The sequence below is a fragment of the Heteronotia binoei genome, unplaced genomic scaffold (genome assembly GCF_032191835.1).
Source record: "Heteronotia binoei isolate CCM8104 ecotype False Entrance Well unplaced genomic scaffold, APGP_CSIRO_Hbin_v1 ptg001301l, whole genome shotgun sequence".
Taxonomy (NCBI): domain Eukaryota; kingdom Metazoa; phylum Chordata; class Lepidosauria; order Squamata; family Gekkonidae; genus Heteronotia; species Heteronotia binoei.
This window is the reverse complement of record NW_026800229.1, coordinates 310,537-331,082: the sequence shown is the minus strand read 5'-3', so window position 1 is coordinate 331,082 and position 20,546 is coordinate 310,537. Positions and strand designations below refer to the sequence as shown.

Genomic DNA, 20,546 nt, shown 5'->3' with positions numbered 1-20,546 from the left:
CTACGTAGGACAGAAGGCGTTTCTCCACGGGGGTTGTTCTGTGGGGAGGAAAAGAAAGCAGGGGTTGAAGATCAAGAATTCCGTCTGGGGCAGGAGGTTGCTCAGGAGCCTGGAGACCAAGAAGTCTTAGGAGGGGAGGCTGGGGGGATTTGGGAAGGGTCAGTCTGGAGAAGAGGAGATGGGGGAAGGGCTCAGGATGGTTCTCTGGAAGTCTTTGAAGGGCGGGCACTTGTCTTCTTACATATAAGGTAGCATCATACCTCTTGCAATGCGAAAGTGATGGTGGAGCATGAGGGGAGGAGGCACTGCAAGCATCGCATGTATCCCCATCTACACTTGAAGCCCCACCCCAAGTCCCCAAAGGCGGGTTCTGAAGGACAGAAAGGCAGACCTCCCCAGAGCCCTCAGAGGGACAAAGAGGGACTTCACCCACCCCCCCAAATGCAGACAACTCCCTGGGCCGTCATTAGAGGGCAAAGTTGACCTGACGCTCTGCTTGCCGTTCATTCCCAAAGATGGCTTCCAGTCTGGGTGCAGAAATGAAACAAAGATGATGCATGAGAAGGGGAGGGAGTAGGTGGGCAAATGCTCTTTATTTTTATTTGCATTCCAAAATTTAAATTAATAGTCTCTACCCCTCCCCACAGCATGTTGTTGGGTCTAGAGCAGGGGTGGGGAACAGTGGCTCTCCAGATGTTTTTTGCCTACAACTCCCATCAGCCCCAGCCAGCATGGCCAATGGCTGGGGCTGATGGGGGTTGTAGGCAAAAAACATCTGGAGAGCTACCATTGGCCACCCCTGGTCTAAACATGAGGAAGGAGGGCTCAAAATATTCCAGGGTGTAAACAAACATCTTGAAGGTGGCCATATTTCTTTTTCGCTTATTTCTTCCAAAGTTCCTGTCTTCCCACCAGGGACCAGCAGCAACGGACATTGACCTCCGACCTCCTCTCCTCCTTCCAGACAGGTCACTGAAGGGCCCAAACTCTCCCAGTGACCTTCCACAGCACTGGGATGATTCAAACCCGGGTCTCCCTGATCCTAGCACAATATACTAACCACTGCACCACACTACCTGAAAAGCAGCTTTGGACTGAAAAGTTTAAGGGGTGTGTGCATGTTAGGGTTGCCAAGTCCAGTTCAAGAAATATCTGGGGACTTTGGGGGTGGAGCCAGGAGACTTCAGGGGTGAAGCCAGGAGCAAGGGTGTGTCAAGCACCATTGAACTCCAAAGGGAGTATTGGCCATCACATTTAAAGGGACCGCACCCTTTTTAAATGCCTTCCCTCCACTGGAAATAATGGACAGGGGTACCTCCTTTTGGGGTTCATAGAATTGGACCCCCTGGTCCAATCTTTTTGAAACTTGGGGGGACTTTGGGGAGAGACACTGGAAGCTATGCTGAAAATATGGTACCTCTAGCTCAAAACACAGCCCCCCAGAGCCCCAGATACCCGCAGATCAATTCTCCATTGTACCCTATGGCAGGGGGGGCCAACGGTAGCTCTCCAGATGTTTTTTGCCTACAACTCCCATCAGCCCCAGCCATTGGCCATTCTGGCTGGGGCTGATGGGAGTTGGATGCAAAAAACATCTGGAGAGCTACCGTTGGCCACCCCTGCCCTAAGGGAATCGGTCTCCATAGGGAATCATGGCGTGCCCAGCAGACATTTCCCTCCCGCCACCCCCCCCCTTTCTGATGACCCTGAAGCGGGGGGATCCCCTGCCCAACCTGGGGATTGGCAACCGTAGTACATGTGTGTGCTTTAATGTATCCTGAAGCAATATTTGAAATGCCAACATCTGCTACTTCAACACCATGCACCATCTCCTTGCAGGTTCCCCATCCCAACCAGCTGCTGCTCTGTGAACGAAGACAATCGTGGGGGGAGGGCGGGGGGGCTGGGCTGATGGAGGCCGAAAGGTGAGGCTGGAGGGACCAAGGAAGCCACCTTTGGGTTGGGACATGGCAAGGTGAGGCAAGGTGAGGGACCTGCAGTCCAAATATTTATTATGGCAGAAGCCAGAAGCAATAACAGATCACCAACAACAGCCAGTGAATTAATGAGAATACAAAAATAAAATCTGAGGTAGACTAAGCATAAAATCCGGAATAAGCAAAAACAAGTTACAGTATATCTTCCATTACATGGGATTTACGTTTTCGGATCACTACGCCGCAGAATTTGGCCACAGCACAAGATACGAAATTTTGAGAGTGTTCTAGGAGAAAGTTACACAAAGCTTCTGGCCTAGATTTCAGATAAGATTTCAGAGGATTACATTTAGACAAAAGTGGTAATATAAGATGGGACCGTTCTTCCTGGCAGAGTTTACAATACAGAAGTACATGGGTGGTGGATTCCACCATATTGGACTTACACGGATATAATATAGTGGGTTGGATACAATGATGAGGGGAGGTGGTCGTGCAAACATCAGCTCTTTATTGATCTCAGCATATTCAAGGCTAAGCATAAAACTACTGAACTGGCCCAAAGGGGCCAACTATATACACACCTGTGTTCCCGTGCAAGCGTTCGATTGGTCCATTCAAACTAGTAGGGGGCCCGTGATTGGAGCAGGGCAGCAGGTTTTAGGGTTAGCCCATTGTTCTCAAGTCCCCAAGCTCTGGCCATCAGGCTCCAATGAGCCTGGCAGGAACACCCAACCCAGTTCTCACTTGAGTCCACATACATTACAGTGGACATAACCGTTCCTGCAGTGGCACACACAAAAGATTGCCTTGCAGTGCAGCAGAAGGAAGTGCCGCAAAATGGCTCTAGAAAATGCTCATCTATAGGGCTCATAGGTAGTGGTAGAAGAAGAAGAAATTGGATTTATATCCCGCCCTCCACTCCGAATCTCAGAGTGGCTCACAGTCTCCTTTCTCTTGCCCCCATTACACCCTGTGAAATGGGTGGGGCTGAGAGAGCTCTCCCAGAAGAGAGAGAGCTCTGGCTGACCCAATGCCATTCCAGCAGCTGCAAGTAGAAGAGTGGGGAATCAAACCCGGTTCTTCCAGATAAGAGAGCTCTGGCTGACCCAAGGTCATTCCAGCAGCTGCGAGTGGAGGAGGGGGGAATCAAGCCCGGTTCTCCCAGATAAGAGAGCTCTGGCTTACCCAAGGCCATCCCAGCAGCTGCAAGTGGAGGAGTGGGGAATCAAACCCGGTTCTCCCAGATAAGAGAGCTCTGGCTGACCCAAGGCCATTCCAGCAGCTGCAAGTGGAGGAGTGGGAAATCAAACCCGGTTCTCCCAGATAAGAGAGCTCTGGCTGACCCAAGGCCATTCCAGCAGATGCAAGTGGAGGAGGGGGGAATCAAACCCCGTTCTCCCAGATAAGAGAGCAACGGCTGACCCAAGGCCATTCCAGCAGCTGCAAGTGGAGGAGTGGGGAATCAAACCCGGTTCTCCCAGATAAGAGAGCAACGGCTGATCCAAGGCCATTCCAGCAGCTGCAAGTGGAGGAGTGGGGAATCAAACCCGGTTCTCCCAGATAAGAGAGCTATGGCTGACCCAAGGCCATTCCAGCAGCTGCAAGTGGAGGAGTGGGCAATCAAACCTGGTTCTCCCAGATAAGAGAGCTATAGCTGACCAAGGCCATTCTAGCAGGTGCAAGTGGAGGAGTGGGAAATCAAACCCGGTTCTCCCAGATAAGAGTCCACAAACTTAACCACTGCATTAACTGGCTCTCTTTGAAGATCTCCCTCCCCCACAACAGATACCCTGTGAGGTGGGTGGGGCTGAGAGAGCTCTCCCAGAAGCTGCCCTTTCAAGGACAGCTCTGCAAAAGTTACAGCTGACCCAAGGGCATTCCAGCAGCTGCAAGTGGAGGAGTGGGGACTCAAACCAGACAAGAGTCCATGCACTTGACCACTACACCAAACTGGTGTAGTCAGTTTGTGTAATATCGGACAGGTAGGGGGCCGCTTTAAAATTGGGCCAAGATTTTAAACATCTATAACTCTTTGGAAGTAAGGCTTCTTCATTTTGTAATTCAATATCAAGAAGATTCTGAAGATTCTCTTCCGGATCTCCTTGGTTTTGACGCTGTATTAATACAGCACCATGAAATGTTTTGAATAATTTAAATATGTAATTATGTTTTATATGTTTTATTGGTTTTTAATGGAAGTAATGCGATGTTGTGAGCCGCCCTGAGTCCACTTGCGGAGAGGGCGGGATATAAGCTTAACATAATAAATAAATAAGAAGCCTTTGAATAATAATTGTTCTTGCATTGTTCAGGCTTCCACAAAAAAGATCTTCAGGGTTTAGTCCAATAGGTGAGGTACCTCAGAAGGGTCCAGTGCTGTGCAATCCACTCCATGGGAACCGATCTGGGTCGCTTTGAGATCAGTGGTGATTTCTGGGAGACTTCCAGGCCCCCCTCTTTGCCTCTCGCCTCAGGGCACAAGCTCAGACAAACTTTCTGAAGATTCTCTTCCGGATCTCCTTGGTTTTGACGCTGTAGATGACGGGGTTCAGCAAGGGAGGCACAAAGAGGTAGATGTTGGACATCATGATGTGCACCACAGGAGGGGCGCTTTTCCCAAACCTGTGCAGGACAGAGACGGCAATGATGGGGACGTAGAAGGTCAAGACGGCGCAGATGTGGGAGACGCAGGTGTTGAGGGCCTTGTGGCGCTGCTCCCGGGAGGCGATGTTCAAGACGGCCTTCAGAATCATGAGGTAGGACAAAACGATGAAGGTGGAGTCCAGGCCGTAGGTGAAGAGGACCGCGAAGAAGCCGTAGATGTTGTTGACGGTGATGTCGGCGCAGGCCAGCCGCATCATGTCCGGGTGGAGGCAGTAGGCGTGGGAGAGGAGGTTGGAGCGGCAGATGGGCAAGCGCTTGATGAGGAAGGGGAAAGGGAAGAGCATGGCGGTGCTCTTCAGGACAACAGCCAGCCCGATCCGGGAGATACGGGGGGTGGTCAGCGTGGAGGAGTAGTGCAGTGGGTTGCAGATGGCCACGAAGCGGTCAAAGGCCATGGCCAGCAGGATCCCGGATTCCATGAAGGAGAAGGAGTGGATGAAGAACATCTGGGCCAGGCAGGCGTCGAAGGCCACCTCGCTGAGGCCGAAGCAGAAGAGGGGCAGCACGGTGGGGAGGGTGGAGAGGGAGACGCCCAGGTCGTTCAGGGACAGCATGCACAGGAAGAAATACATGGGCTCGTGCAGGCGCCGGTCCCGCCGGACAATGAGGAGAATGGTGCAGTTCCCCAGGATGGAGGAGAAGTACAAGGCACAGAAAGGGATGGAGATCCAGGGGTGGAGACGCTCCAGGCCCGGGAAGCCGGTGAGGTGGAACGTGGCAGGCTGGAAGAGGGTGAGGTTGACTTCTGCCATTCTCCTGAGGCTGAGGCAGCAGGCTTCAGGGCTGAGCCATGAGGAGGGGGGAGACACAGAAGCCCCCAGGAGGACCACAGAGCTGGGCAGGGGCCGGGTCGTGGAATCAGCCAGTGGGTGACGAGGCTGGAAAGAAGGAGGAGGGTTGGGGTAAGTGGAAGGGCCTCTTGAAGACAAATGCAAGGACAGAAGTTTCTGGCCCCAAGACTGGCAAAATCCAGTGGCATCAAACCACAGGGCAGGGGGGCATCATTTCCTCAGATGTAGGGAAGGGAATGGTGTGTGAAGAGACTCCTCGTGGGAAGAAGACGAAGAGGAGGAGGAGGAGGAGGGAGGAAAGGGAGAGGAGGAGGATTAGATTTATACCCTGCCCTTCACTTGGAGTCTCAAAGTGGTTTATAATCCCCTTCCCTTCCTCTCCCCACTCCCTGTGGAAAGAAGGAAGAAGAGGAGGAGGATTAGATTTATACCTGCCCTTCACTTGGAGTCTCAAAGTGGTTTATAATCCGCTCCCCTTCCTCTCTCCCCAGAGAGACCCTGTGAGGCTAGTGCGGCTGAGAGAGGTCGAAGAGAACTGTGACTGACCCAAGGTCACCCAGCTGGCTGCATGTGGAGGAGGAGCAGGGAATCAGTCCTGGTTGTCCTAACTGGAGTCTGCCACTCTTAACCAGTGCCCCAAACTGGTTCTAAAAGTGCAGTTCTACCATCCCCACCAGCCTCTCTGCTTGTCCACAGTGGGAGGGGTCTTGGAAGCTGCCCGCCCCTCCGCACGGGACAGAGAAGGGCTGTGAGCAAGAGGGATGAAAGGATCCCCCCCCCCCAATCCATTCCTTGGACTTCCGGGTGTCTTCCCTGCCCATTCGTCCTTTCCTTGACATTGGGGCTTGATGCCAGAGAACTCCCAAGCCCCCCACCCCACCCCGGCTGGAGCTGATGGGGCCAGCTGCTGTTTTCCACTCCTGCAATTCATTTCTGCCGCTCCCTTTTTGCCCTCTGCTTTATTAGAATGTGCATGCACACCAGTTTGTGTTAACCGCTGCTTCCAACACGTGGACCTTCAGAATGCCCTGCATCACTTACATTCTTGCTCAGACCTGGCAAACCGAGATTAAGAACATAAGAACATAAGAGAAGCCATGAACTTCCTGTTTGGCTGGAAGACAGTCTGCAGCTCCCTAACAGAGGGGGATTTTATTGTCACTGTTCAGGGTATTAAAGACCCCTGATAAGGTCTATGCTCATTAACCCTAGGCAAGGGTTAACCCAAGACGACTTATCTTCCTTTAATGCTGTTGATATCGAACTGGAGCAGTCAGGGAACTGACTCCTTCATTTCTTGATGTCCGGCAATGGAATGTCAACCATCGTCTGCAGTGACTCTAAAGTGACTTCGGTCACTTAAGGCTGTCGGAATCCAAGCACGCTAGAAGGACTGATTTTAATTGCAAGAAAATAGCAGCCGGGGGAGTTGAGAACATCTAAAAGGTAGACTCATCATTCTTATCTTCACTCTGAGAGACTTTGAATATAGTTTAAACACTGAGTGGATTAATAACAGACGAAGGCAAAGTATAATTGAATGAAAAAAAACTTTTACCTTGTTAAGCTGAGCTCTGTGGCTTTGGATGTGAACAACAGCAAAAAAAAAAAAAAAACCTTTCAAGATAAGAGTGAAAGTTGGCAATGGGAGGCTGGTGACGCAGAAGAAAGAAAAGAGAGTTGCCGTGTATATATGCCCATAAACTGCAGAACCTAGAATGAACTGAGCTGAGTGGGGGCACAGCAGGAAAAGAATTCAGCTTGGGAAAACTGAACGCCGTAAAAACAATTGCCTTCAAAGATATTTTGGAGAAAGGACATATTGTTGTGAATTTTTGTGGTTGTGGTTTCTTCATGCAGCTCAAAAAACTGCGAGATTAGACACGAGATCAGTCTAAGCTGTGACAGGAAGTGAAACTAAAAGGGGCTGGACAATAAATCAGAGCCTATAAGGACAACAAGAGCTGTGACATCCGACCTTTGAACTAGGAAGGAATTGAGTCCAAGACTCAGATCAAGAAAGACGAAGAGAGACCTCTCTAGGCTGGAACTGTACCATAGAGAAATAACGATTGCCATTTTAAAAGGGAGAAAAACTGTCAAAATTGTTAAAATTCAATATCTTTGCTCAGGAAGAAGGGAGAAAAACGAAACTAGTCTCATCTGAAAGAACTGGCTCTAAGCTATTGGATTGGATGCTAAATTTTATGTGGGGATTTTTTTAAGGTTTGGTGATTTTTTATATGTCAGTAGAAAGAACAACACGTGCAAGAGCCCAATCATTTGACAAGATGCAGGCTCAATTTGACGCTCTGGAGGCAAAAATGTTAAAAGCTATGGACAAATTGCATTTGGCAATAAAAAAAGATATTAAAAAAGAAGTTGGAGACCTTAAGAAGGAGATAGAGAATTTTAAGGAAGAGACTCAAAATAAAGTGAAAGAGGTAGAGATGAAAGTGGATACACAGGCCTCTGCCTTGCTAAAAATTCAAGAAAAGGTCATAATACACGACTGTAAGTTGCTGGAGTCACAAGTGCGTCTAAGAGGGGTACCTGAAAAAGAAGACACAGACTTAAAAGGCTATATGGTGGATATCATCACTGAGTACATAGAAGAAGACCCTGACAGATTTAAGAGTATGTTGGAGGGTGCCTACAGAGTCAACTCAGTTTATGCGAAAAATAAAGGTCTGCCAAGAGACATCGTCATAAGATTAAGATCAAAAGAAGTGGCAGAGAAAATTTTGAGGAAAGGGTACCAAAAAGCCTGGGCAATAGAAGGGAGCAGAGTTAAAATAATGAAAGAGCTACCAAGAGAAGTGATCAGCGATAGGAAAAAGTACAAGAAGCTAACCGATCAGTTGCGTGCAGAGGGCACAAGATATAGATGGATAATACCAGAGGGTCTTGGATTTGAACAAAATGGCAAAAGGATTACAATAAGAAGCGAACAAGAGATGCATAGCTTTTTTGAAGAAAATAAAGAACCAACATCATAATGGAGTACAAATTACTATCTTGGAATATAAATGGACTAAATTCACCACAGAAAAGAAGGAGAACATTTCATTGGATTAAAAAGCAAAAATGTAATATAATTTGTTTACAGGAAGTTCATATACAACGCAAGGACAGTAAATTTTTGTGGAATAGAAATTTGGGGTTGGAATTTTTTTCACTAGCAGAGCAAAAGAAAAGAGGGGTGGTTTTTTACATTAAAGAACAACTTGACCCAAAATTAATCTTTAAGGACAAAGAAGGAAGATACATTGCTGTTGAGGTGACGATAGAGGCGAAAAAAACGTTACTACTAGGACTCTATGCACCCAATGGAGCGAAAGACAAATTCTTTAAAGACATAAATAGACAAATGGACGAAGAGACTTATGACCAGGTATTGATGATGGGCGATTTTAATGGGACAATACAAAATAACCTTGACAGATCAAGTCCAAAGAAGAATGATAAAAAAGGGAAGCTGCCCAATTCTTTCTTTGAGTTGATTAAACAGGAAAATCTAGAAGACATTTGGAGAAAGTTCAACCCTGAGGTAAGAGACTATACATTTTTCTCAGCAAGGCATAATTCTTTTTCCAGAATTGACATGTTGTGGGGTTCCCAAGGCTTGGGCCTCATAACAAAAAAAAATTGAGATTCTTCCAAAGGTTTGGGCGGACCATAATCCAATATGCTGGTCAACAAAATTGCAAAGAAAATCAAGAAGATGGAGAATTAATGAGGATTTACTACAAAATAAAGACACTGTATCATTCTTAGAAAAGGAGACTGCAGCATTCTTCCAAATAAATGAAACGGATGATATGGAATATCCAACAGTATGGGACACCTATAAAGCAGTAATGAGGGGTATATTAATTACATTGAATAATAAAGACAAAAGAGCAAGAGAAGAAAGGCTGTCAGCACTGCAAAATGAAATAGATAAAAAAGAAAAGGACTTAAAAAAAAGACCAGGGAAGAAAAAATTAATAAAAGAAATTACGATATTACAATCCCAAGTTAAACATTTGCTGAATAAAGAATTAGAATGGAATTTAAAAAATTTGAAACAGAAATCGTTTGAAAGTGCAAACAAACCTGGTAAATACCTGGCCTGGCAATTAAAAAAAAGGAAAGAAAATAAGACTATAAATAAAATCATGGCAAATGGGAAAACAGTAGTGGATCAAGAAGGAATTAAAAGAGAATTCTTTAAATACTATGCAAATTTATTCAAGGGTGTGAATGTAAGTAAAGAAAAAGTGGAAGAGTATCTACGAAACATTCAGGTGGCACCTTTGACGGAACATATGAAAAAGATATTAAATGACCCAATAGAGAAAATTGAAATAGAAGCAGCAATAAAAGCAATGCAAGAGGGTAAAGCTCCAGGGCCAGATGGATTCACGTCAAAATTTTACAAATCTCTCAAGGATGAATTAACACCCAAACTGTTGAAGTTGTTAAACACGATAAGAGAAGAAGGGAAAATCCCAAAGACCTGGAGGGAAGCTGTAATCTCTCTGATTCCTAAGGAAGATAAAGATAGCACAAACGTAAAAAATTATAGACCAATCTCATTGTTGAATAATGACTATAAGATCTATACAAGAATTTTAGCAGAGCGACTGAAACAATACCTGACCAACTTTATAAACAAAGACCAAGCGGGATTTCTTCCTAAAAGACAAATAAGGGACAATGTAAGAGCTGTTATTAATGTTGTGGAATATTATGAAAAGCACCCGGAAAAAGAAGTGGCCTTATTTTTTGTTGACGCAGAGAAAGCCTTCGACAACTTAAATTGGGACTTTATGTTTGCGGTAATGGAAAAAATTAATTTAGGGGAACAATTTATAAAAATGACAAGAGCAATATATACAGATCAGCATGCAAAATTGTGTATAAATGCAGACCTTACCAAAGAATTGAAAGTGAGTAAAGGAACAAGGCAAGGATGCCCGCTATCACCATTGTTGTTTATAATGACTCTTGAAATTTTGTTACAACAAATTCAAAAAGATGAAAAAATAGAAGGTCTAAAAATTAGAAGATTCTCTTATAAATATAAAGCTTTTGCAGATGATATAGTGTTCATAATGGAGAATCCGGTTCAAGTGTCACCACTGCTGTTAGCTAAGATAAAAGAATACGGAGAACTAGCAGGATTATACATAAATAAGGAGAAATCGAAATTCCTCTGTAAAAACATGCAACCAAATAAAACAAACGAACTACAAAAGGTGACAGGTTGTGAAGTCACAACCAAAGTTAGGTACCTTGGAATAGAGATAACAATGAAGAACATTGATTTATACAAAAACAATTATGAAAAACTGTGGTGTAAGATGGACAAAGATTTGATGAAATGGAATAAACTCAACTTGTCCTTACTGGGCAGGATAGCTGCAATCAAAATGAATATTTTGCCAAGGATAATGTATTTGTTTCAAACCATCCCGATTGTAAAAGAAGCAAAACAATTCAACAAATGGCAAAGGAAAATCTCTGATTTCATTTGGGCCGGAAAGAAACCAAGGATAAAGATGAAGATCTTAACAGATGCCAAAGAGAGAGGAGGTTTTCAACTTCCCGATCTAAGACTATACCACGATGCAGTTTGTTTGACATGGATAAAAGATTGGATAATGCTGTTAGATAAAAAACCTTTGTGGTTAGAAGCTCACGGAAATAGATTCGGCTGGCATGCATACATGTACTATGGGAAGAATAAAATGGATGGTTTTTTCTCTCACCACTATGTCAGAAATACATTACTAAATACTTGGATAAAATACAAGAAATACGGGGACGAGAGAAAACCATTATGGATAGTGCCAGCAGAAGTAATAAAAATAACAGCTGATTCTGAAGAAAAAAGAGAAATGTCATATAACCAACTGCTTAAGATTCAAGGAGACAAAATTGAATTAAAAACCTCAGAAGAGCTAAATAACAATTATGATTGGTTTCAAATGCAACAAATTAAAAGTTTGATGGAAAATGACATAAAATCAGAGGGGATTAGACGAGAACAAACAGAACTGGAAAGAGTCCTGTTAGGTGACAATGAAAAATTGATATCAAAAGTATATAAGTTATTATTGAAATGGTCTACAGAAGAAGAAGTAGTAAAGTCTCAAATGGTCAAATGGGCAATTAATGTGAATAGAGAAATACAAATGGAAACATGGGAGCACCTCTGGAAGAACTCAATGAAGATATCAACTTGTCAAAGCATTAAGGAGAACTGTTTTAAAATGATGTATAGGTGGTATATGACTCCGAAAAAATTGGCTAAGATAAGTAAGAAAATGTCGGATAGATGTTGGAAATGTAAAAAACATGAAGGTTCTTTCTTCCATATGTGGTGGACATGTGAAAGAGCGAAAGAATTCTGGAAGATGATACAACAAGAAATCACCAAAATTTTGGGCTATGATTTTAAGAAAATTGCAGAGACGTTTTTACTTGGATTACAATTAGAAAAATACCCAAAAGAAGACAGGACTTTAATTTGGTACCTGTTATCAGCTGCTAGGACTTTGTACGCGCAGCTTTGGAAGCAAGAAAAAATACCAGAGAAATGGGAATGGACCATGAAAGTTTTATCGTGGTGTGAAATGGACAAATTAACCAGAACACTAAGAGACTATGATTTAGAGATATTCAAAAGGGAGTGGAGAAAATTTAAAGGATATATGGAGAAAACTTGGAAAGTAAAGAAATATTGGACATTTTTTTAGTTGTAAGAATATATATACGGAACTTTGAGCAATCAGAAGTGCCTTTAGTATGGATTTGAACTTATAACCTCGGGGAAGTCAACATTGGAGGGAGGGGGGATGGAAATGTCATATGGGTTAATGTGAAAAAAAAAGAAAAAATTAAGAAATAGATAAGCTTTGTAACCATATGCTACCAATAAATTGTTTAAAACTCAAGAACATAAGAGAAGCCATGTTAGATCAGGCCAACGGCCCATCCAGTCCAACACTCTGTCACACAGTCGCCAAAAATGTATATACATATATGTACACACTGTGGCTAATGGCCACTGATGGACCTGTGCTCCATATTTTTATCTAACCCCCTCTTGAAGGTGGCTATGCTTGTGGCCGCCACCACCTCCTGTGGCAGTGAATTCCACATGTTAATCACCCTTTGGGTGAAGAAGGACTTCCTTTTATCCGTTCTAACCCGACTGCTCAGCAATTTCATTGAATGCCCACGAGTTCTTGTATTGTGAGAAAGGGAGAAAAGGACTTCTTTCTCTACTTTCTCCATCCCATGCATTATCTTGTAAACCTCTCTCATGTCACCCCGCAGTCGACGTCAATCAGTCTTATGGCTCCTCCTTTCTGGCTGCCTTCAACTTGTCCTAGCAGTCTTGACTTTTCCTGGGAGCCGCGTCTTCTCAGGACGGCAGAGCCAGAGTCAAGGAGCACCTTAAAATTAGCAAAATTGGCGACTCGCAAGAACCACTGCCCACTTCTTCCGATACAGCCCAGAATGGGCAACTGAGCAGTGGTTCATGAGAGCTGCCAATTTTGCTAATGTGCTGCATCTGAAGAAGTGAGCAGTCACTCATGAAAGCTCCTTCCCCGCCCACCAGTTTGTGCTAATTTTAAGGTCCTTCTGGACTCTGCCTCTGCCCTGCTGCTCCAGACAGACTCACATGGCATCCCATCTTGATCTTGTATTCTCTGAAGGTGACCAAAGTACCATACCCTCCGTTTAGTCATTTTCAGTTCTAGGGACAGTTCAGGCTTGATTTCCTTTAGATTTGATCTGCAGATCAATATATTAAAAAACCAAGGAAGCAGTCGCCTTGAGATAAGCACTCCGGTAACTGCATCCTGGGAGCCAGTTTGGTGCAGTGGTGAAGTGTGCAGACTCTTATCTGGGAGAACCGGGTTTGATTCCCCACTCCTCCACTTGCACCTGCTGGAGTGGCCTTGGGTCAGCCATAGCTCTGGCAGAGGTTGTCCTTCAAAGGGCAGCTGCTGTGAGAGCCCTCTCCAGCCCCACCCACCTCACAGGGTGTCTGTTGTGGGGGAGGAAGGTAAAGGAGATTGTGAGCCGCTCTGAGACTCTTAGGAGTGGAGGGCGGGATATAAATCCAATATCTTCTTCCTCCACTTGCACCTACTGGAATAGCCTTGGGTCAGCCATAGCTCTCACAGGACTTGTCCTTGAAAGGGCAGCTTCTGGGAGAGCTTTCTCAGCCCCACCCAGCCCACAGGATGCCTGTTTTTTTTGGGGGGGGGAGGTAAAGGAGATTGTGCCCTCTCTGAGACTCGGAGATTCAGAGTGGAGGGGGGGTATAAACCCAATATCTATTTCTTCTCCTTCTTCCTTCATGTGCTATGCTCCAGCATGCACAGTGGTGCCCTTGAACCTAGGCACTTCCCCAGAGAACAGTGGTCTTGATACAATTGTTTGTATAACCACATCAGGATTTGTACAGGTTTTTTTAGTGTGCTACATAGGCACATCCGTGTGTGCGTGTGAGTTTCCCCTCCCCAAACTCTGGATGCAACTGCTGTGGCAGATGAGCTCCTTCACACCTGAGCAGAATACAGACTGGCTTTTTCCTCTCTAGTCCACTCTGGGGCATCTTTAAACACTGGCCAGAGGAGGCTCAACGGGCGCCCTCATTTACCGAAGGGTTTGCAAAGAGGGGTGGGCATGAACTGGGAAAATGTGTTCCAGTGTGGTTTGTGGCATACCTGGCTTGCAAACGCCAAACAGCCACAAGCTTTCAAGAGGCAAATGAGCTGGTTCAGGTTGTGAGGTTTGTGGTAGAATAGAACCCACCCCCCAAGCATGCCAGAGACACCAAACTCACCAGGGGTCTCCTGCTGACTCTCTTCTACTTGTCCTCCAAGTTTGGTGAGGACTGGATTTATGCAGCCCAAGTCACACCTCCAGAGGAGATGCCTCCACCTTCCGTTGTTTCCAAGAGAGGGGGTAAAACAGCAAAAGCAGCAAGGGTGACAGAAACAAGGTCCAAGAACTCTGACTCCACCCCAACAAGGAGGGAGAAGGGCAGCACACACACACACACCCAGGATCCCACCCTGGGTTCCTCCGCAGTGTGAGAGCCCCCAGAAGATGAAGAGGGGGCAGGCAGCTCTGGGAAGCAGCCCTTCCTGTTAGCCAGCTGAAAGGAGCAGGCAGGAGGGGAGGGGAAAGATCTTTAGAGCAGCTGCCAGTCTGAGCTGGCAAGACTAGCCTTGACAGACGGATGGAGTGGGTCAGGAGAAGGCAGCTTCCTGTGTATGAGAGACTGGGTGGGTGTTTGTGTGTGCTCATTTCCAGCTCTCCACACCCCTGTGAAGCTGATCATCAGCCCCTGCCCCCCCTCTCTCTGGTCCCTTTTCCTCTGCCCCCTTGTCAAGCCGAGGTCTTACCCGGCACCACCAGCCGTTGCCCGGGAAGACTGCCAGGTGACTTCTGCTCCGGCAGGTGGCCCGAGTGCCCTCAGCAGCAGCAGCTTCTGCCAGGAAGAGCTAAGCGGTTCTCATGCCAGCTTGCCCTTCCTATGAGCCACTGCCCACCAAGGACCCCAAGTGGGGCTGAGCGCTCGGAAGGCGCTAAAAATAAACTCCCGCGCATCCAAGCAACACACCCACAGGGAACACGGGGCCCCAGGGGGTGGGGGACTTTTGGATGCCTCCCTAGCCCTGCTCCCCACAGGGCCTGCAGAGCGGTGCTCTTTCGCCAGGCATTTTGGAATTAAAATCTACGACAACAGAAAAAACAAATTACACCATCCAGCCCAAAAAGAAATAGACACTATTTGGCCCACCTCGAACACTCCACTGTGACCTGGGACTTTTCTCTTAATACGCAGTAATAGCTAAATGATAAAACTTACATCAATGGAATTGGCAGTTACCCGCCTTTACCAATACAATCAACTGCTAGATCAAAGAGCACCTACCATTGTTGCATGATATTGTTTTATATGCTTTTATCTATGATGTATTTTATATTTTTATGTTAGGGCTTATTAATACTGGTTTTTATGACTTTTCAATCTGAGCCTCCCTGAGCCTGCTTCAGCAGCGGGCAGGGCGGGACATAAGTCAAATAAATAAATAAATAAATACGGGGGACATCAATCAATCAATCTTTATTGCATTAGCAACAAAATGGGGAGGGGAGGGAGGGTGGCTCAGTCGCAAAGCCTCTGCTTGATAAGCAGAAGGTCCCAGGTTCAATCCCTGGCATCTCCAACTAAAAAGCCCTGCAGTCCTAAGCTCTGCTCACGAGCCTGAGTTCGATTCCCGGAGGAAGCTGGGTTTTCAGGTAGCCGGCTCGAGGTTGACTCAGCCTTCCATCCTTCCGAGGTCGGTCAAAGGAGTCCCCAGCTTGCTGGGGGAGAAGTGTAGAGAACTGGGGAAGGCAATGGCAAACCACCCCGTAAAAAAGTCTGCCGTGAAAACGTTGTGAAAGCAACGTCACCCCAGAGTCAGAAACGACTGGTGCTTGCACAGAGGACCTTTCCTTTTCCTTTCTTCTTTCTGAATCAGTCTCAGAGTGGCTCGCAATCCCCTATATCTTCTCCCCCCACAACAGACACCCTGTGAAGTGGGTGGACCTGAGAGGGCTCTCATGGCAGCTGCCCTTTCAAGGACAACCTCTGCCAGAGGTCTGGCTGACCAAGGTCATTCCAGCAGCTGCAAGTGGAGGAGTGGGGAATCAAACCCTGTGAGGTGGGTGGGGCTGAGAGAGCTCTCCCAGAAGCTGCCCTTTCAAGAACAACTCCTATGGGAGCTCTGGCTGACCCAAGGCCATTCCAGCAGCTGCAAGTGGAGGAGTGGGGAATCAAACCCGGTTCTCCCAGATAAGAGACCTCTGGCTGACCCAAGGCCATTCCAGCAGGTGCAAGTGGAGGAGTGGGGAATCAGACCCGGTTCTCCCAGATAAGAGAGCTCTGGCTGACCCCAGGCTATTCCAGCAGCTGCAAGTGGAGGAGGGGGGGATCAAACCAGGTTCTCCCAGATAAGAGAGCTCTGGCTGACCCAAAGCCATTCCAGCAGCTGCAAGTGGAGGAGTGGAGAATCAGACCCGGTTCTCCCAGATAAGAGAGCTCTGGCTGACCCAAAGCCATTCCAGCAGCTGCAAGTGGAGGAGTGGGGAATCAGACCCGGTTCTCCCAGATAAGAGAGCTCTGGCTGACCCAAGGCCATTCCAGCAGCTGCAAGTGGAGGAGGGGGGAATCAAACCCGGTTCTCCCAGATAAGAGAGCTCAGGCTGACCCAAGGCCATTCCAGCAGCTGCAAGTGGAGGAGTGGGGAATCAAACCCGGTTCTCCCAGATAAGAGAGCTCTGGCTGACCCAACGCCATTCCAGCAGCTGCAAGTGGAGGAGTGGGGAATCAAACCCGGTTCTCCCAGATAAGAGAGCTCTGGCTGACCCAAGGCCATTCCAGCAGCTGCAAGTGAAGGAGTGGGGAATCAAACCCAGTTCTCCCAGATAAGAGAGCTCTGGCTGACCCAAGGCCATTCCAGCAGCTGCAAGTGAAGGAGTGGGGAATCAAACCCGGTTCTCCCAGATAAGAGAGCTCTGGCTGACCCAAGGCCATTCCAGCAGCTGCAAGTGAAGGAGTGGGGAATCAAACCCGGTTCTCCCAGATAAGAGAGCTCTGGCTGACCCAAGGCCATTCCAGCAGGTGCAAGTGGAGGAGTGGGGAATCAAACCCGGTTCTCCCAGATAAGAGAGCTCTGGCTGACCCAAGACCATTCCAGCAGGTGCAAGTGGAGGAGGGGGGAATCAGACCCGGTTTTCCCAGATAAGAGAGCTCTGGCTGACCCAAGGCCATTCCAGCAGCTGCAAGTGGAGGAGTGGGGAATCAGACCCGGTTTTCCCAGATAAGAGAGCTCTGGCTGACCCAAGGCCATTCCAGCAGCTGCAAGTGAAGGAGTGGGGAATCAGACCCGGTTCTCCCAGATAAGAGAGCTCTGGCTGACCCAAGGCCATTCCAGCAGCTGCAAGTGGAGGAGTGGGGAATCAGACCCGGTTTTCCCAGATAAGAGAGCTCTGGCTGACCCAAGGCCATTCCAGCAGCTGCAAGTGGAGGAGTGGGGAATCAGACCCGGTTCTCCCAGATAAGAGTGCTCTGGCTGACCCAAGGCCATTCCAGCAGCTGCAAGTGGAGGAGGGGGGAATCAGACCCGGTTTTCCCAGATAAGAGAGCTCTGGCTGACCCAAGGCCCTTCCAGCAGCTGCAAGTGGAGGAGTGGGGAATCAGACCCGGTTCTCCCAGATAAGAGAGCTCTGGCTGACCCAAGGCCATTCCAGCAGCTGCAAGTGGAGGAGTGGGGAATCAAACCCGGCTCTCCCAGATAAGAGAGCTATGGCTGACCCAAGGCCATTCCAGCAGCTGCAAGTGGAGGAGTGGGGAATCAAACCCGGCTCTCCCAGAGAAGAGAGCTATGGCTGACCCAAGGCCATTCCAGCAGGTGCAAGTGGAGGAGTGGGGAATCAGACCCTGTGAGGTGGGTGGGGCTGAGAGAGCTCTCCCAGAAGCTGCCCTTTCAAGAACAACTCCTATGGAAGCTCTGGCTGACGCAAGACCATTCCAGCAGCTGCAAGTGGAGGAGTGGGGAATCAGACCCGGTTTTTCCAGATAAGAGTCCGCGCAGTTAACCCCTGCACCAAACTGGCTCTCGCAGCCACACCGCTGCTGCTCTCAGCCCCTGCGCCGCAGCCGCCGCCTATCCTAGAGAGCAGCGGCAGAGGGAAACACCACCCCGCCCCCCCCCCCCGCACGATCGCTCCCTCGCTCGCTTGCAAGGCGCTCCGGACCCTCCCGGGAGTTGTCTACAGGGAACTCCCGCCCGCTCGCGTTGCCAACCCCCAGCCGCGCTCCCGAGAAAAACAGCTGCGGCGCTGGAGGAAAGAACTCCTCCTCGGGGGGGAGGGCGGCTGGATGGCCTCGTGAGCCCTCTCCGTCCCAGAGGCTGCCCCCCCCCCCGCAACCCGCCAGGACTTTCCTAGCCGGGAGCTGGTAACCCCCGATCGGCCCCCTCCCTGGAGCAAAGGCTGCCAGCACCCCCCCCCCCAGAGGCCTCTGCCAGACAAGACCCCTCCCGCCCCCCCCCCCCGGAGCTCTGCCTGCATATGCGAGGTGGCGGAGACTCCCCCCATAAAGACATGCCCCTATTAAAAATTATTTCCGAGGTCACTCTAAAGACGTCAACTTTTTTTTTTTCTGTTTTAGCTAAAAGTTAATAGATTTTCATGGACCTAAAATTTCATTTTTATCCCCCGATGTGAGGGAGGGGAAGTTCTTCGACCCTAAAAGTTCATTTTTTCCCTCCTGGTTTTAAAAGAAATGAAAACATTTTGGCGGGTCCTCGATGCGGCGTGAAGAGCCCTGTGGCGCAGAGTGGAAACGCTGCAGTCCTGCAGCTCACCACCTGAGTTCAATCCCGGCGGAATCTGGTTCAGGTAGCCGACTCGAGGTTGACTCAGCCTTCCCTCCTGCCCAGGTCGGTCAAAGGAGTCCCCAGCTTGCTGGGGGGGGGGGGGGAGGTGGAGATGACTGGGGAAGGCAATGGCAAACCGCCCCGTAAAAAGTCTGCCGTGAAAACGTTGTGAAAGCAACGTCACCCCAGAGTCGGAAACGACTGGTGCTTGCGCAGGGGACTGCCTTGACCTTTTCCTTCGGATGTAGCGTGGGGCCAGGCTCTGTCCTTGCTCCGCCCAATGGCTATGTCGGCCCAGCTGCCTGCCTCTCCCTCCGGGCTTCGCCCCCAAGTTGTGTTTCCTCCGCAGGGCTCTTTGTACATGTCCAGAGATGCTCTGCTCCCTTGACTTGACAGCTAAGGGCAAACCGGACCCGGTCTGGGGGGGGGGGCAGGGGTAGTCCAGAAACGTCCTTTCAAGGCTCCCGCCAACTCCCCCCAGGCCCCTGGGGCAGAGAAACGCCCCCACCTCATCTTTGTTTTCCATTCCAGGAATTATCAAAGATTTCAGGTTTTCACGGCTGGCAACATCATTCGGGTTTGTAGAATCATTCGGGCTCAAGTGCCGGGTTCTACTGGAGAAAGTTTGAATAGAAGCATAGAAGTGGTGGCGGCTACAAGCGTCACTCAATGCACAGCAGCCAAGAAGGTCCGAGCGCCTGCTCCGGCTGCAACGCCACTGAGGATGTTCTCCGCAGCTGAGAACGAAACGTCTGGAAGAAAAACTTTCTCCAGCAGAACACTGCACTTGAGCCCGAAAGAGTCTACAAACCCTAATTCCAGGAATTGATTTGCGGGGGGGGGGGGGGAGGGAAGAGCAGCAGAAGGGCCCCCCTCGGTCTCCATCCCACTAGGCAGGGCCGGGTTGGGAGCATCTGGGCAGCAGTTGCGGGGCGGGGGGCGCCGGCACAAGGCAGCTGTGGGGAGCAGGAGCCAGCTGCAGGGAGACGGCTCTCCTTCCTCGGAGGCTTTTCAGCAGAGGCTAGCTGGCCCTCTGACAGCAAGGAGGATCCTGGGCTCAGCCCCGCGGCGCAGAGTGGGAAAGCTGCAGTCCCGCAGCTCAAGCTCTGCTCACAACCCGAGTTCAATCTCGGCAGAAGCTGGGTTCAGGTATCCGGCTCGAGGTTGATTCAGCCTTCCATCCTTCCGAGGTCGGTCAAAGGAGTCCCCAGCTTGCTGGGGGGGAAGCGTAGAGGACTGGGGAAGGCGAGGGCAAACCAGCCGTAAAAAGTCTGCAGTGAAAATGTCGTGATGCGACGTCACCCCAGAGTCAGAAACGACTGGTGCTTGCACGGGGGACTCCCTTCGCCTTTTTTTTATTTGCGAGTTCCCTGCCTTGTGCAGGGGGTTGGACTAGATGACCCTGGAGGCCCCTTCCCACTCGAGCATTCTATCAGAGGGGAAGAGGTGGCGGCATTGAAACCCCCGCTTGGAAAGAGGCCCAGCAGTTCCCCTCCAGCGGCCAGGCAGGAGCCCCCCTTGCTTCCCCTCCTCTTGCTAAAAAACCAGGGCTGAGTGCCCGGAAAGATGCCAGCGGCTGCCCAGGCCCTCTTGGGCACCATGTTGGAGAACCCTGATCTGGGGCAACCCGCGGGTGACTCTTCAGCCCCTCTGACAGAAACGGGAGGGGGGTTGTGTGCAATCCCCCCCTTGAGCCAAGTGCCCCCCTC

General features: G+C 48.8%; 1 protein-coding gene across 2 annotated transcripts; it reads right to left on the bottom strand.

Annotated features, from left to right (window-relative positions):
- Positions 1 to 4,423: 4,423 nt before the first annotated feature.
- On the bottom strand, positions 4,424 to 8,460 carry LOC132590991 (olfactory receptor 51I1-like). Of its 2 annotated transcripts, XM_060263879.1 has the most exons (2): positions 8,431 to 8,460; positions 4,424 to 5,326 (listed from the first exon to the last, which is right to left on the bottom strand). In XM_060263879.1, the coding sequence occupies exons 1-2, from the start codon at positions 8,458 to 8,460 to the stop codon at positions 4,424 to 4,426; spliced, it is 933 nt and encodes a 310-aa protein (XP_060119862.1). The 2 variants fall into 2 exon arrangements, with proteins under 2 accessions (XP_060119862.1, XP_060119861.1); XM_060263878.1 differs by lacking the exon at positions 8,431 to 8,460 and having other exon boundaries at positions 4,424 to 5,356.
- Positions 8,461 to 20,546: the final 12,086 nt, after the last annotated feature.